At 35.6% G+C, this 12,960-nt stretch overlaps 1 protein-coding gene across 1 annotated transcript in view; it reads right to left on the reverse strand.

Moving 5' to 3' along the window:
• Positions 1-11,572: 11,572 nt before the first annotated feature.
• LOC308411391 (Ig heavy chain Mem5-like) overlaps positions 11,573-12,960 on the reverse strand; it is a gene marked incomplete at both ends in the record, with an annotated part of 32,962 nt that continues 31,574 nt past the window's right edge. Inside the window, 3 exons of the mRNA XM_080905269.1 lie at positions 11,573-11,587; positions 11,994-12,127; positions 12,555-12,884. Coding sequence (XP_080761395.1) covers positions 11,573-11,587; positions 11,994-12,127; positions 12,555-12,884 — 479 coding nt within the window. The remainder of the gene's footprint in view (positions 11,588-11,993; positions 12,128-12,554; positions 12,885-12,960) is intronic.

Raw genomic sequence — 12,960 nt, forward strand, 5'->3', positions numbered from 1 at the left:
TTCACACTATATGTTTTTGTCTACATAAAGACCTGTAGGTGGCAGCAGAAGCAAGGCTTGAATTTGTACAGGTCACCTCTCTGAATACACAAAGGAGGCAGCCAGAGATGGAGTTCCTTTTTTGCTGCTTCAGTTTCTCAGCCACACAGCACCATTATCTGAATGCAAATACAGATAATAATAATAATAATAATAATAATCACCTTTTAATGTTTGCATGAGGTAAGTGAATTCTTTGGTTTCCAAGCACTGCTTCTATTCAAAGCATCAACATCATCCAACTGTTTTATTAACTGCAAAATAAGCTAACCCACTAGGTGGTGGTATTTCATCATGTTTCCCACTTCAGTTATGCACTGGGTACTGTGTAAAGCTGTACATATTTGGCGTATTTTGAGTTTTTATACAGGCACAGATGAAAATGTTTTAGATGAGGTTTCAAAACAATACAGTGGTTAAAACTGAATGGATGTTAAATTATGAAGGATAAAATGTTAATTGCAATAAAACGGAAACAGTGACGGTTCTTAACTTAGATGCATGAGTAACTGGACAATCTATGTGTTTATGCTACTTTTGTTATTTTAATTAAGAATATTGATTTGTATTACACTTGTACTATATTTTTGTCAACACAAGAATGATTTAATGTTTGAAATATTTTGTATTATCCTGTTTTTAAAAACATTTTTAAAAGAAAAAAAATCCCCACACAAAATCAATAGATCAATGTCAACATCGATTTTCTGTGTGTGCATCTGTGCATGAGAGAATATATGCATATGTGTGTAACTGTACAGGCTTGATTGCTTTTGCTTCTTGCTTTGTCTCCTCACTATATGAAGTTGTGAACTACCTGTTTCTGGCTGAAATCCCTGTGCACACAGGTACCGACTGCTGACTTCATGATCTTCATTGAAATCTGGAATTTTGTTGTCTTTGGTTGGGCCTGTCTCCTTTATTCCTGTGGCTGAGTTGTGGCTTTTGTCACTCACACACCTTCACATTGCTTCAGTTGTTGCGGTTTGCAGTTGGGGGCAACCTTCCAATCGACTTTTGTCGATGGAAGACTTGTCATGCATTGATGATACATTCATGAATTCAGTGCTGATTGGGCTTTTTCCTATAGAATAAAATACTATAGGAAATTAATACAGGTCACTTATTCATCTAAGCTTAAAATTATATATATATATATATATATATATATATATATATATATATATATATATATATATATATATATATATATATATATACACAGTGGGGCAAAAAAGTATTTAGTCAGCCACCGATTGTGCAAGTTCCCCCACCTAAAATGATGACAGAGGTCAGTAATTTGCACCAGAGGTACACTTCAACTGTGAGAGACAGAATGTGAAAGAAAAATCCATGAATACACATGGTAGGATTTGTAAAGAATTTATTCGTAAATTAGGGTGGAAAATAAGTATTTGGTCACCTCAAACAAGGGAAATCTCTGGCTCTCACAGACCTGTAACATCTCCTGTAAGAAGCTTTTCTGTCCCCCACTCGTTACCTGTATGAATGGCACCTGTTTGAACTCATCATCTGTATAAAAGACACCTGTCCACAGCCTCAAACAGTCAGACTCCAAACTCCGCCATGGCCAAGACCAAAGAGCTTTCGAAGGACACCAGGAAAAGTATTGTAGACCTGCACCAGACTGGGAAGAGTGAATCTACAATAGGCAAGCAGCTTGGTGTGAAAAAAATCAACTGTGGGAGCAATCATCAGAAAATGGAAGACATACAAGACCACTGATAATCTCCCTCGATCTGGGGCTCCACGCAAGATCTCATCCCGTGGGGTCAAAATGATCATGAGAACGGTGAGCAAAGATCCCAGAACCACACGGGGGGGCCTGGTGAATGACCTGCAGAGAGCTGGGACCAAAGTAACAAAGGTCACCATCAGTAACACACTACAACGGCAGGGAATCAAATCCCGCAGTGCCAGACGTGTTCCGCTGCTGAAGCCAGCGCATGTCCAGGCCCGTCTGACGTTTGCCAGAGAGCACATGGATGATACAGCAGAGGATTGGGAGAATGTCATGTGGTCAGATGAAACCAAAGTAGAACTTTTTGGTATAAACTCAACTCGTCGTGTTTGGAGGAAGAAGAATACTGAGTTGCATCCCAAGAACACCATACCTACTGTGAAGCATGGGGGTGGAAACATCATGCTATGGGGCTGTTTTTCTGCCAAGGGGACAGGACGACTGATCCGTGTTAAGGACAGAATGAATGGGGCCATGTATCGTGAGATTTTGAGCCAAAACCTCCTTCCATCAGTGAGAACCTTGAAGATGAAATGAGGCTGGGTCTTCCAACATGACAATGATCCAAAACACACCACCCGGGCAACAAAGGAGTGGCTCCGTAAGAAGCATTTGAAAGTCCTGGAGTGGCCTAGCCAGTCTCCAGACCTCAACCCCATAGAAAATCTGTGGCGGGAGTTGAAAGTCGACAGCCCCAAAACATCATTGCTCTCGAGAAGATCTGCATGGAGGAATGGGCCAAAATACCAGCTACTGTGTGTGCAAACCTGGTAAAGACCTATAGTAAACGTTTGACCTCTGTTATTGCCAACAAAGGTTATGTTACAAAGTATTGAGTTGTATTTTTGTTATTGACCAAATACTTATTTTCCACCCTGATTTACGAATAAATTCTTTACAAATCCTACCATGTGGATTCATGGATTTTTTTTTCACATTCTGTCTCTCACAGTTGAAGTGTACCTCTGGTGCAAATTACTGACCTCTGTCATCATTTTAAGTGGGGGAACTTGCACAATCGGTGGCTGACTAAATACTTTTTTGCCCCACTGTATATATATATATATATATATATATATATATATAGATATATATATATATCTATATATATATAATTTTAAGCTTAGATGAATAAGTGACCTGTATTAATTTCCTATAGTATTTTATTCTATAGGAAAAAGCCCAATCAGCACTGAATTCATGAATGTATCATCAATGCATGACAAGTCTTCCATCGACAAAAGTCGATTGGAAGGTTGCCCCCAACTGCAAACCGCAACAACTGAAGCAATGTGAAGGTGTGTGAGTGACAAAAGCCACAACTCAGCCACAGGAATAAAGGAGACAGGCCCAACCAAAGACAACAAAATTCCAGATTTCAATGAAGATCATGAAGTCAGCAGGGTGTGGTTACATTTTGAGCATATATTCTTTTGTCTGCAAACATTTATGCCTTCTGAAGGCATGTGTATCAATTTATAGCTGGATGCATTTGCAACCTAACAAGATATTTTTTGGGACTTGAAGAAATCCACTTATACAAATGTGGCCCCAAACGTGCAGAGAAGCAGCTCTCTAAAGATGGCACGTTTAGAAACTGAAAAACATCAGGCCTTAATTGACAACAGGAATTTGGAAATGTGACTCAAATGAACTATGGAGATGCAAATACAGTAAGCTGCCAGATGCCACAGTTGTAATGGTTGGTGCACAGTTTTAGTTGTGCAGGTGTGGTCCCAGGGGTGCACCAGGAAACTCAAAACCTCCAGGCTCTAACTGATAACAGAGGTTTACGGTACATTGACTTCAAATGCTGTTGTGTTATTCTTAGAAACCTTGAGAAATCATAGAGCGACATCAAAAATGATTTTGATGTTTATTACATGCTCACATTCATATTCTGTTTAATATTTAAAGTGCCAAATGTTATTTACTGAATCTTATTAACATAACTTTAATTTAATGAAGCATTTACAGAAGTGAAATGACCATAAGATGCAGTATAATATGTAGTTTCATTTTATTTAATTATTTTTCACATTTTGCTCATCTCCTAAGTGGGTATTTGTATATGACATCTATTTAATATAAAAAATGAATGATTATGTGCATAAATATAAAATGAAAAATCAATTTTAAAAGTAGATTAGAAATGAAGCGCACCCATTCCATCCCATTTGTTATCATCTCTTCATCTGCAAAAAAAAAAACCAAAACAAAAAAACATCAGAAGGTTAAAACAAATCTGTTAAGAACAGTCATTTAATTACTATTACTAGTAAACCCTAATGTACTCTAAGTTTACATCTTAATGTTACTTATTCCAGGAGATAGTTTTGGATTAAATTAAAGCCTAAACATTTCTAAATTACACTCATTTTTGTTTCCTCCTTTAAAAATCCAATGATATAATTTTCATGATAAAGGTGTGCTTTTAAAAAGTGCAAACAGAACATTACAATTCCTTGTTCCTAATTTTTTTAAAATTGATCTATGAGTGCTCTTTTGAGTGTACTGCATGTTCTTGTGATTGAGTTTATCCTACATTACAACTCACAGACTTCATTCTTCAATAAAACTGAAATGCAGAAAATATAAATTGCATGTTTACCTTAAGAAGACTGATGATTATGCTATAGAAGAGAGAGAATATGAAGAATATGAAGGAGGAAGCTGTGGACCACAGGCTGCCAAAATCGTCTTCAGCGGTGATATCGTCCCAACTCAGATCACAAAAATCATCTAAGAAGTAGAAGGTACAGTACACTTGGTTAGAGGAGTGCTATGTGCATCTGTTTTCTATTTATTCATTGGGGTAATACAATTTTTCTCTTCTTTAATGGTGTTAATAGAAAAGTGAAAAATGGAAGAATTTTTCTTTTTTTTTTTGTGACGCTTCAAGTTTTCCATCTACACATAAACCAAAGAGTTTCCATGCAACGTTTACTTCAAACAGACAGCACATATATCAAGCAATTGGACACTGTGACTCACACAGGCTGAACAACAACATGATGAAAACAAAACAAACATTTTGTCTCACAGTGACTGACATCACAAGTGCACAGGTTTTCATATAGAAAACTCTCACAGACAAAGAATGACACAAGCACAAAATATCACATTTAAAGCTTAGTAGTTACAGTCACATTCTATGGAATTACCATGGGCACTGGACACTGTTTTTAAAATATGTTTAGGTCCGACTCCGACACAGCAGGTGAACTCTTTGGTTGGATCTTTTTTGACCCAGTTTGCCTTACTGGTGGTGTAAAGACTCATACTTCGCCATTTCTGGTCATTTTTGCTCTGCTGTGCAGGGTCGTCGGTGGCTGTAGTATAAGGTCTAGAATTTCGTTCATAACTTTCTGACCATTCGATTTTATACATCTTATTCACAGTACTGGTGAACAGACACACCAGAGTGATTTTATCTTCAGACTGAAACTGGTCAGTGTGCAGCTGTGGGAGCATGTGGACTGTCACTGTTGGCTCTGTCCCATCAGAATGAGATACTCAGTTAAACAGAGAGATTTATGTACAAGTTTAAAAAGAAGACATTAAGTTATGTATATATGTGGATGGATAGATTGGTGTGTGTGTGTGCGTGTGTGTGTGTGTAATTGTAACATACTGTTTTTTGGATCGGCAGTTGTGGAAACATCAGTTACCTAGTGTGTTGTCTCTGTCAGTTTTATTCAAAGATCCACTTTGAATAAGATCCACTCTGTGAGAAAACCTGCTGCGTTCTACACTTTCTTTCCGTCTGCCTGTCTTGTTTCAGAAACTGTAGTGATCGGATCTTTTTTGCTGGTGACGTCGGCTCCAATTTTCAGCCATTTGATGTCATGTTTCTTTGGTGCAAACTCTTTGGTAAAGCAGGAGGCAGTATAGGTACCATCCTCATCAGGAGAGGAAATCACTTTAAGAGTTGGATTCTGCTCAAATACCACTGAAAATACCACTCAAATACACAAATGTATGTATTCAAGAAGGAATTAAATGTGCTTTTATTCAAGTAGAAACACCTATTCCTTGGTATTTTTAGGCTATTTTTTTAACGTATAAATGCAAGGTGTACTTTCAGTGAAGTCAGCTTCTACCTTCCAAAAGCAACAACAACAACCAAAAATAGAGAACTATCAAGAACTAACTCTTATCCTTCTCAGAAGTAACAATCACAAGTTTTAGTGCGGTAATACTTTACTAGTAATTGTTACTGCTGCACAAAATCCAACATTTACTGAATAAAGCTGCTGTCTTTGCGAATGTGTCTGCTTAAACGCCACTGAAACACAAAGATGTACACAAATGTATGTATGCAAGAGCATGGTTTTTGTTTTTCAATTTACAAACTATTCATAAATGTAGAAATCCATCTATTCATTATCTTCCATGGAAGAACCAGGAGCCGATCCTAACTGCCTTAGGGTGAGAGTGAGGGTACACCCTGGATAGGTCATTCGTCTTTTGCATGGCCAACACATAGAGAAAGACCACCATTTGCAGTCACATTCACACCTTTGGGCAATTTAGAATCACCAATTAAGCTAACCGCAGAAATGAGAAATATTTAAGAACATGTCATGCTATTTAATAAGGAGAAATATTTGCTTTTATGTCATTTATTTGACATAAGCAGCATATCTGAATATGGTTTGGGGTTTTAAAGTTGAAACATTTTTTCCTTGGTATGCTCAGATTCTTTGTCAATATAAGCAGCTTGGGGTGAACTTACAATAAGTTTGCTTCCAGTACAAATCTTCCAAAAACATCAAAACCGTGAACCAAATAAATAGAGAACTAAAGAGAACTAACTTGTATTCTTATCAAAGGTAGCAATCACTAGGTGTAGCTCAGTAATAATTTAAGAGTAATTGTAATTACTGTTCAAAAACAACAACAAAAAAAAAGAACTTTTATTGAAGAAAGCTATTGCATTTGATAATGCATTACGCATCAGACCTTTGGAATATATATATTTTTTCATGTAAACTTGTTGTAAGTCAAACAGAATAAGATAAATTGATTAAATGTGACTAAGCATGAGGCTTACGTGGTTTTGTGATATTAGCCTGTCCATTTCCAACAGTGTGATTGACACCACATTGAAAATTCTGTTGTGTATCCCAGTCCTGTCTCCTCACTCGGACTTGACTGACTCCAGTATAAACATTGCCATTTTGAACTGCAGGGTACTGGATGAAGTCTTTCAAGGCAGTGCTGCCTTTGTTCCATGAGAAAGGAGGGTTAAAGCCAGTGGCAAGGCAGCCAAAGAGTGACAACATCTCCACTTTCAGAACCACATGGTATCAGAGGAAACACAGTGGGTGGACTTGAAGTGGCTAAGAAAGGGGAGACAACAGTAATTAAGACACCAGAATAGAAATACAATAACATACCAGACATTTCCCCTTGAAAATGATTAAAGAGAAAACACTTGAGCGGATCATTTTGTTTAATAAAGGCCAGCGTGAAGACAATTACCTTCTCTAAATGTTCAATAGAAAAACATTTCAAGTGCCCGAGTCCTTCCCTGCAACATTGCTTTGGAGGCAGTTGGTTCATCAGGATCCCCCAATAGAATTATACGTTTACTTTTCTGTTATTCAACACATAAATTAGAACATTATTTTAAATGTAGAATATGAGCAGAACTTATTAGTAAAGCATTGCGTAAAGTTGTTAAATGTACTTTCACAGTGTTGATGGCAAATTCTTACAAACCACAATAAATTTGATCCAACTTCAGCAGTGATCTCTGAAATGAGATGGTAATCTTACCTGATGAAACAGTGACTGTTGTCCCCTTTCCCCAATAGTCAAAAACACCGTAGCACAGTATAGAATCTAGTTCTTTCATGATATCAAAAGGCTAATCTATTCATGATATGGAGAAAGTCTAAATAGAACCTTTTCTTAATCCCACTAGATTAAAATCCTATTAAATCACCCAATTATACCCATTTTGACATTATCACGTTTGAGAATATTTTTACAATAAATGTACTTTAACACAATAACTGTATTTTGAAGTAAACCTTCACTGAATGGGAAGTTATATTATATCTTGTAAAATGAATTTCTCTATCCGAAACATATCCTATGCAGATTTTAGATAGGACAGGTCTTACCTGATGACATTTTTATCTTGATGCCATTTTCTTAGTAGCCTAAACCTCCCCATACGGAAAAGAAATAGTAAAAACTTATATGTGATTACTCATGAAAGTGGCCACTTTCATGAGTAAATCATATAAGGCTTACATGATTTACTCATGAAAGTGGCCACTTTTGCATTACTTTCATACATTGTTTTAGTAAGTATCCAAAACATACAAGTTTCATTATATAATTTTTCAAGGGATCTTATATCTGTTTTCACTCTTATATGCTTTTCATACAAGTTTCACACAAGACAGATACAAACTTTATAAGATTTATATATATCTTTTCCATATGGGTCATTTGTGACAGTTAACCGAGTCTTGTCTTATTTCTTACAAAAATTAATCACTATGACATTCTGATTTCGGTCTCAGAGAAAATTAAAATAAGTTTAAAACACTTACTTCTTGATATAGCTATAACTAACATCAATAAATTAAGTCCAGTTTTTTACAAGTTCTTTGCTCTTTTGGCTACAAAGTGTTCCAATAATGACTTGCTTTGCTGAGTTTATCCCAATAGATGAATCAACATTGTACTAGTCTTGGATAAAAATAAAAAATTCTGTCTTTAGTGAAAAATACATCAATTCATTCCTGACATGACGGTGACCATTTTGCCCTTTCCCCCAGTAGTCAAAAGCGTAGTCACAGTTTAACAAGTTATTCACCACTTCATACAAAAACAGACTTTCCATCTTGGCATACTTGGTTTTCTTCATGTTGTTTGTGCAAATTGAGATTCAAAAGACTGAATTAAACCTGTTTTTCACCACCAAGTGTTTAAACTGAGTCTTCAAATGACCTCACACTCGACTTGCAGTATTTTACAAATACAGTGGGAATACACTGTACACTAACACACTGTTTCTTCGGAAAATATCAAAGTTTTTAACTCAAAATCTTAAGATTAAGGACATATTCCAAGTGCCTTACCTGTTGTGACTGTAACCATTGTACCTTTCCCCCAGTAGTCAAAAGCCCAGTTATCACAGTTGAGTCTTTTGCACCTCTCACAAAAACTAACTTCTCGGATATCCTGTTAATTTGTAAAGTTTTTCTGACTTCGGAAATAATTAGAACCACTCTAAACTTAATAATTGTGTACATAGTTATGTTTCAATTAAATTAAAGGTCACAAAGTTTTTAATCACCAGAGTTAAAATTATGACTACAGATTGTAGACTTGTGATACGCTAGAAATTAAAGCACTGCATGGTTTTCACAGTGTTTTTGAACTTAAATGTCAACATTAAAGAAAAAGAAATTAGATCCCTTTACCTGGTTGTGGCTTATCCCCAGTAGTCCAAAACAGTGTCTAGTATAAAATCTCAAAAATATGCAACATACAAAAAACAACCACGCTGAAGTTCTAAATGTGTCAAATTAAACTGTGAAAGTCAAACATTTTTAATATGAACAATACAGAAAGCTTGTCTTACCTGTTGTGACGGTGACCATTGTTCCTTTTCCCCAGTAATGAAAAGCAGAATTACAGTGTAATATCTCGATAAATCCAACAAAATCTTTCATAGAAAGAAAAAAAAATGTGTGCAAAAATATTTTGTCACCTTATATATGATTACACTAAACTGATAAATAATAAATAAACCGGTCATTTACACAGATGTTTTATTTTTCCTTGCATGTCAAATTAAGCATAAAATATAACAAAGATTTAATTTCATATCAACCTGTCAAATGTAGACTTGTTCTCACTCAAAATAGATCGGATTGTTATTTACCAAAGGTTATTCTGACTTGTGTTCCTTTCCCCCTGTAGTCAAAGTAGCTAGCATAGCCATAGCTGTCACAGTGATCTGTTACAATCTGCTCTAATATGAACGCTTATTAACTTAAATAAAGGAAGTGTACATGTTTCTCTGAAAAAGCAGTTCCCTCTGTGCCATTTATTAGCAGTTTCCTTTGGGAGATCAGTTTCCTCTGGTTTGGCTTTTGTAAAATTATGCTTCTTGCCAGCGTCCTCTTTTTTAGAGCCTCCTGTTAATCCCAACTTTTATAGAAAATAACCAGCAGAAGTTATATAGTGCTTTTTCAAATTAAAAAATTTACAAATTCTTCCTACTCATGGTGAAATTACATTTTATTACTGGAGTATCTATTATCAACACTAATGACATCTTTTTGCCTTTGCCTTGGTATCTTAAAAAGGGTTAGGGTTACAGTTACTTAAACACCCTCTAGACCATAGGTGTCAAACTCTGGCCCGCGGGCCAAGTTTGGCCCGCAGCCTAATTACATTTGGCCCGCGAAGCCATACCAAATTACTATCAGAGCTGGCCTACTGGTATTATACAGCTAATATATATATTGTTTAGTATTAAGCTTTTCTTGTTCCAAATTCATTTTTTTAGCAAAATGTGTTTGAGTCCATAAGAAAAGATTCATTCTTATATCTGGAGGAATAAATATATTTCAATAAATATTAACGTTAGCCCGCGACTTTGTTCCAGTTTTGAATTTTGGCCCACTGTGTATTTGAGTTTGACACCCCAGCTCTAGACTATATGACCAAGAAATTTAGGTTGAAATTATTTTTAGTAACACATGTAAATACATGCTTCTTTCACCTTATGGTTCTCAGCTCTTACTCCGTGACTCCATTCACTTGGGTCCATTTGTGTTTGAGTGGCATAAATATGTCATTAGAAATTGAATACGAGTTGTCCCTTGAGTAGACCTTATGTGAAAAGTTTATTAGAAACAACTACTTTGTCTTCACTTGGTGTCTAAGGTGTCTACAGCTTTCTGATTATTCATCAATAATTACGTTTCTTGGCCTTCATCCCACGATGCAGATGTCACCCTAAAGATGCAGAGAAGCAACTCTATAAAGACTGTTTTTAGAAACTGAAAACTATCATGCCTTAACTGATAACAGAAATTTGTAAGTGTGAATCAAATATGCTATGGATATGTAAATATACAGTAAGCTGCCAGATGAGTATGTTGTTTTTCAGGGAAATTCATTCACGGTTGTAATGGTTGGTGCACAGTTGTAATTGTGCAGGATTGGCCCCAGGGGTGCACCAGGAAACTCAAAACCTCAAAGCTCTAACTGATAACAGAGGTTTACGGTACACTGACTTCAGATGTTGTTGTGCTATTCTTAGAAACTTTGAGAAATAATAGAGCAACATCAAAAATGCTTTCGATATTTATTACATCCTCACATTCATATTCTGTTTAATATTTCAGGTGCCAAATATTTCTTACTGAATCTTATTAATGTAACTGTAATGTAATGAAGTATTTACAGAATTGAAATGACCATTGTAGTGTTTCTTCTTTTCGTTTTTTTTTTTTTTTTTAATTTCCTTGAGCAGTTCATTTGGTTGTTTACTGAGAATTAATGTAACAACAGAATCCATAGCAGAAAAATAGTAATATCAATATCAGAATGCAGTATAATATGCAGTTTCATTTTATTGATCTATTTTACACATTTTACAGATGTGTTAATTGACTATTTATATATGACAGGCATTTAATATAACAAATAAATGATTATGTGCATAAAAAGAAAATGAAAAACATTTTAAAAATAGCGTAGAAATGAAGCGCACCCATTCCATCCCATTCGTTATGATCTCTTTATCTGCAAAAAGAAAACATCAGAAAGTTTAAAAAAGTCTCTTAATAAGAGCAATTTCAATTTTTATTTTACCCATTTACACAATTTAAATTTACATCCTAATGTTATTTATTCCAGGAGATAGTTCTGGAAGATTATATTATGGAAATTAAAGGCTATAATTTCTCAAATAAACTAATGTCTTTTTTTTTATTCTTTAAGAAGCTAAATAATTGTATAATTTACATTATAAAAGGTGTACTTTTCAAGTGCAAACAGAACATTAAAATTCCTGATTAAAAAAAAAAGATATTTAAGTGCTCTTTAGAGTTCCCATTTACTGCATTTTCTTGTGACTGGGTTTATCCTACATTACAACTCACAGACTTCAATAAAACTGAAATGCAGAAAATGTAAATTGCATGTTTACCTTAAGAAGGCTGATAATAATGCTATAGAAGAGAGAGAATATGAAAAGGAATATGAAGGAGGAAGCTGTGGACCACAGGCTGCCAAAATCGTCTTCAGCGGTGATATCGCCCCAACTCAGATCACAAAAATCATCTAAGAAGTGGAAGATACATTACACTTGGTTAGAGGAGATCTATGTGCATCTGTTTTCATTTGTTTTTTTAGGGTAATGTGATTTTCCTCTTTGTTACTAGTGTTAATGGAAAAGTGAAAAAAGAAACAGTTTATGTGTATGTCTGCTTTTTGATGTTGTTTCAAGCTATTCATCTACACATATACCAAAGAGTTTCCATGCAACGTTTATTTCAAACAGACAGCACACATAAAAGCAACTGGACACTGTGACTCACACAGGCTGAACAACAACATGATGAAAACAAAACAAACATTTTGTCTCACAGTTACTGACATCACAAGTGCACAGGTTTTCATATAGAAAACTCTCACAGACAAAGAATGACACAAGCACAAAATATCACATTTAAAGCTTAGTAGTTACAGTCACATTCTATGGAATTACCATGGACACTGGACACTGTTTTTAAAATATGTTTAGGTCCGACTCCGACACGGCAGGTGAACTCTTTGGTTGGATTCTTTTTGTCCCAGTTTGCCTTACTGGTGGTGTAAAGACTGATACTTCGCCATTTCTGGTCATTTTTGCTCTGCTGTGCAGGGACGTCAGTGCCTGTAGCATAAGGTTCTTGTGTCTCTCCAAACATTTCTGACCATTCGATTTTATATGTCTCATCCACAGTACTGGTGACCAGACACACCAGAGTGATTTTATCTTCAGACTGAAGCTGGTCAGTGTGCAGCTGTGGGGGGATGTAGACTGCTACTGTTGGCTCTGTCCCATCAGAAAGAGATAGTCAGTTAAACAGAGAGATTTATGTTCAAGTTTAAAGTGAAGACACTGAGTTCAA

Source organism: Rhamphochromis sp. 'chilingali', assembly GCF_963969265.1.
Source record: "Rhamphochromis sp. 'chilingali' genome assembly, chromosome: 15".
Lineage (NCBI taxonomy): Eukaryota > Metazoa > Chordata > Actinopteri > Cichliformes > Cichlidae > Rhamphochromis > Rhamphochromis sp. 'chilingali'.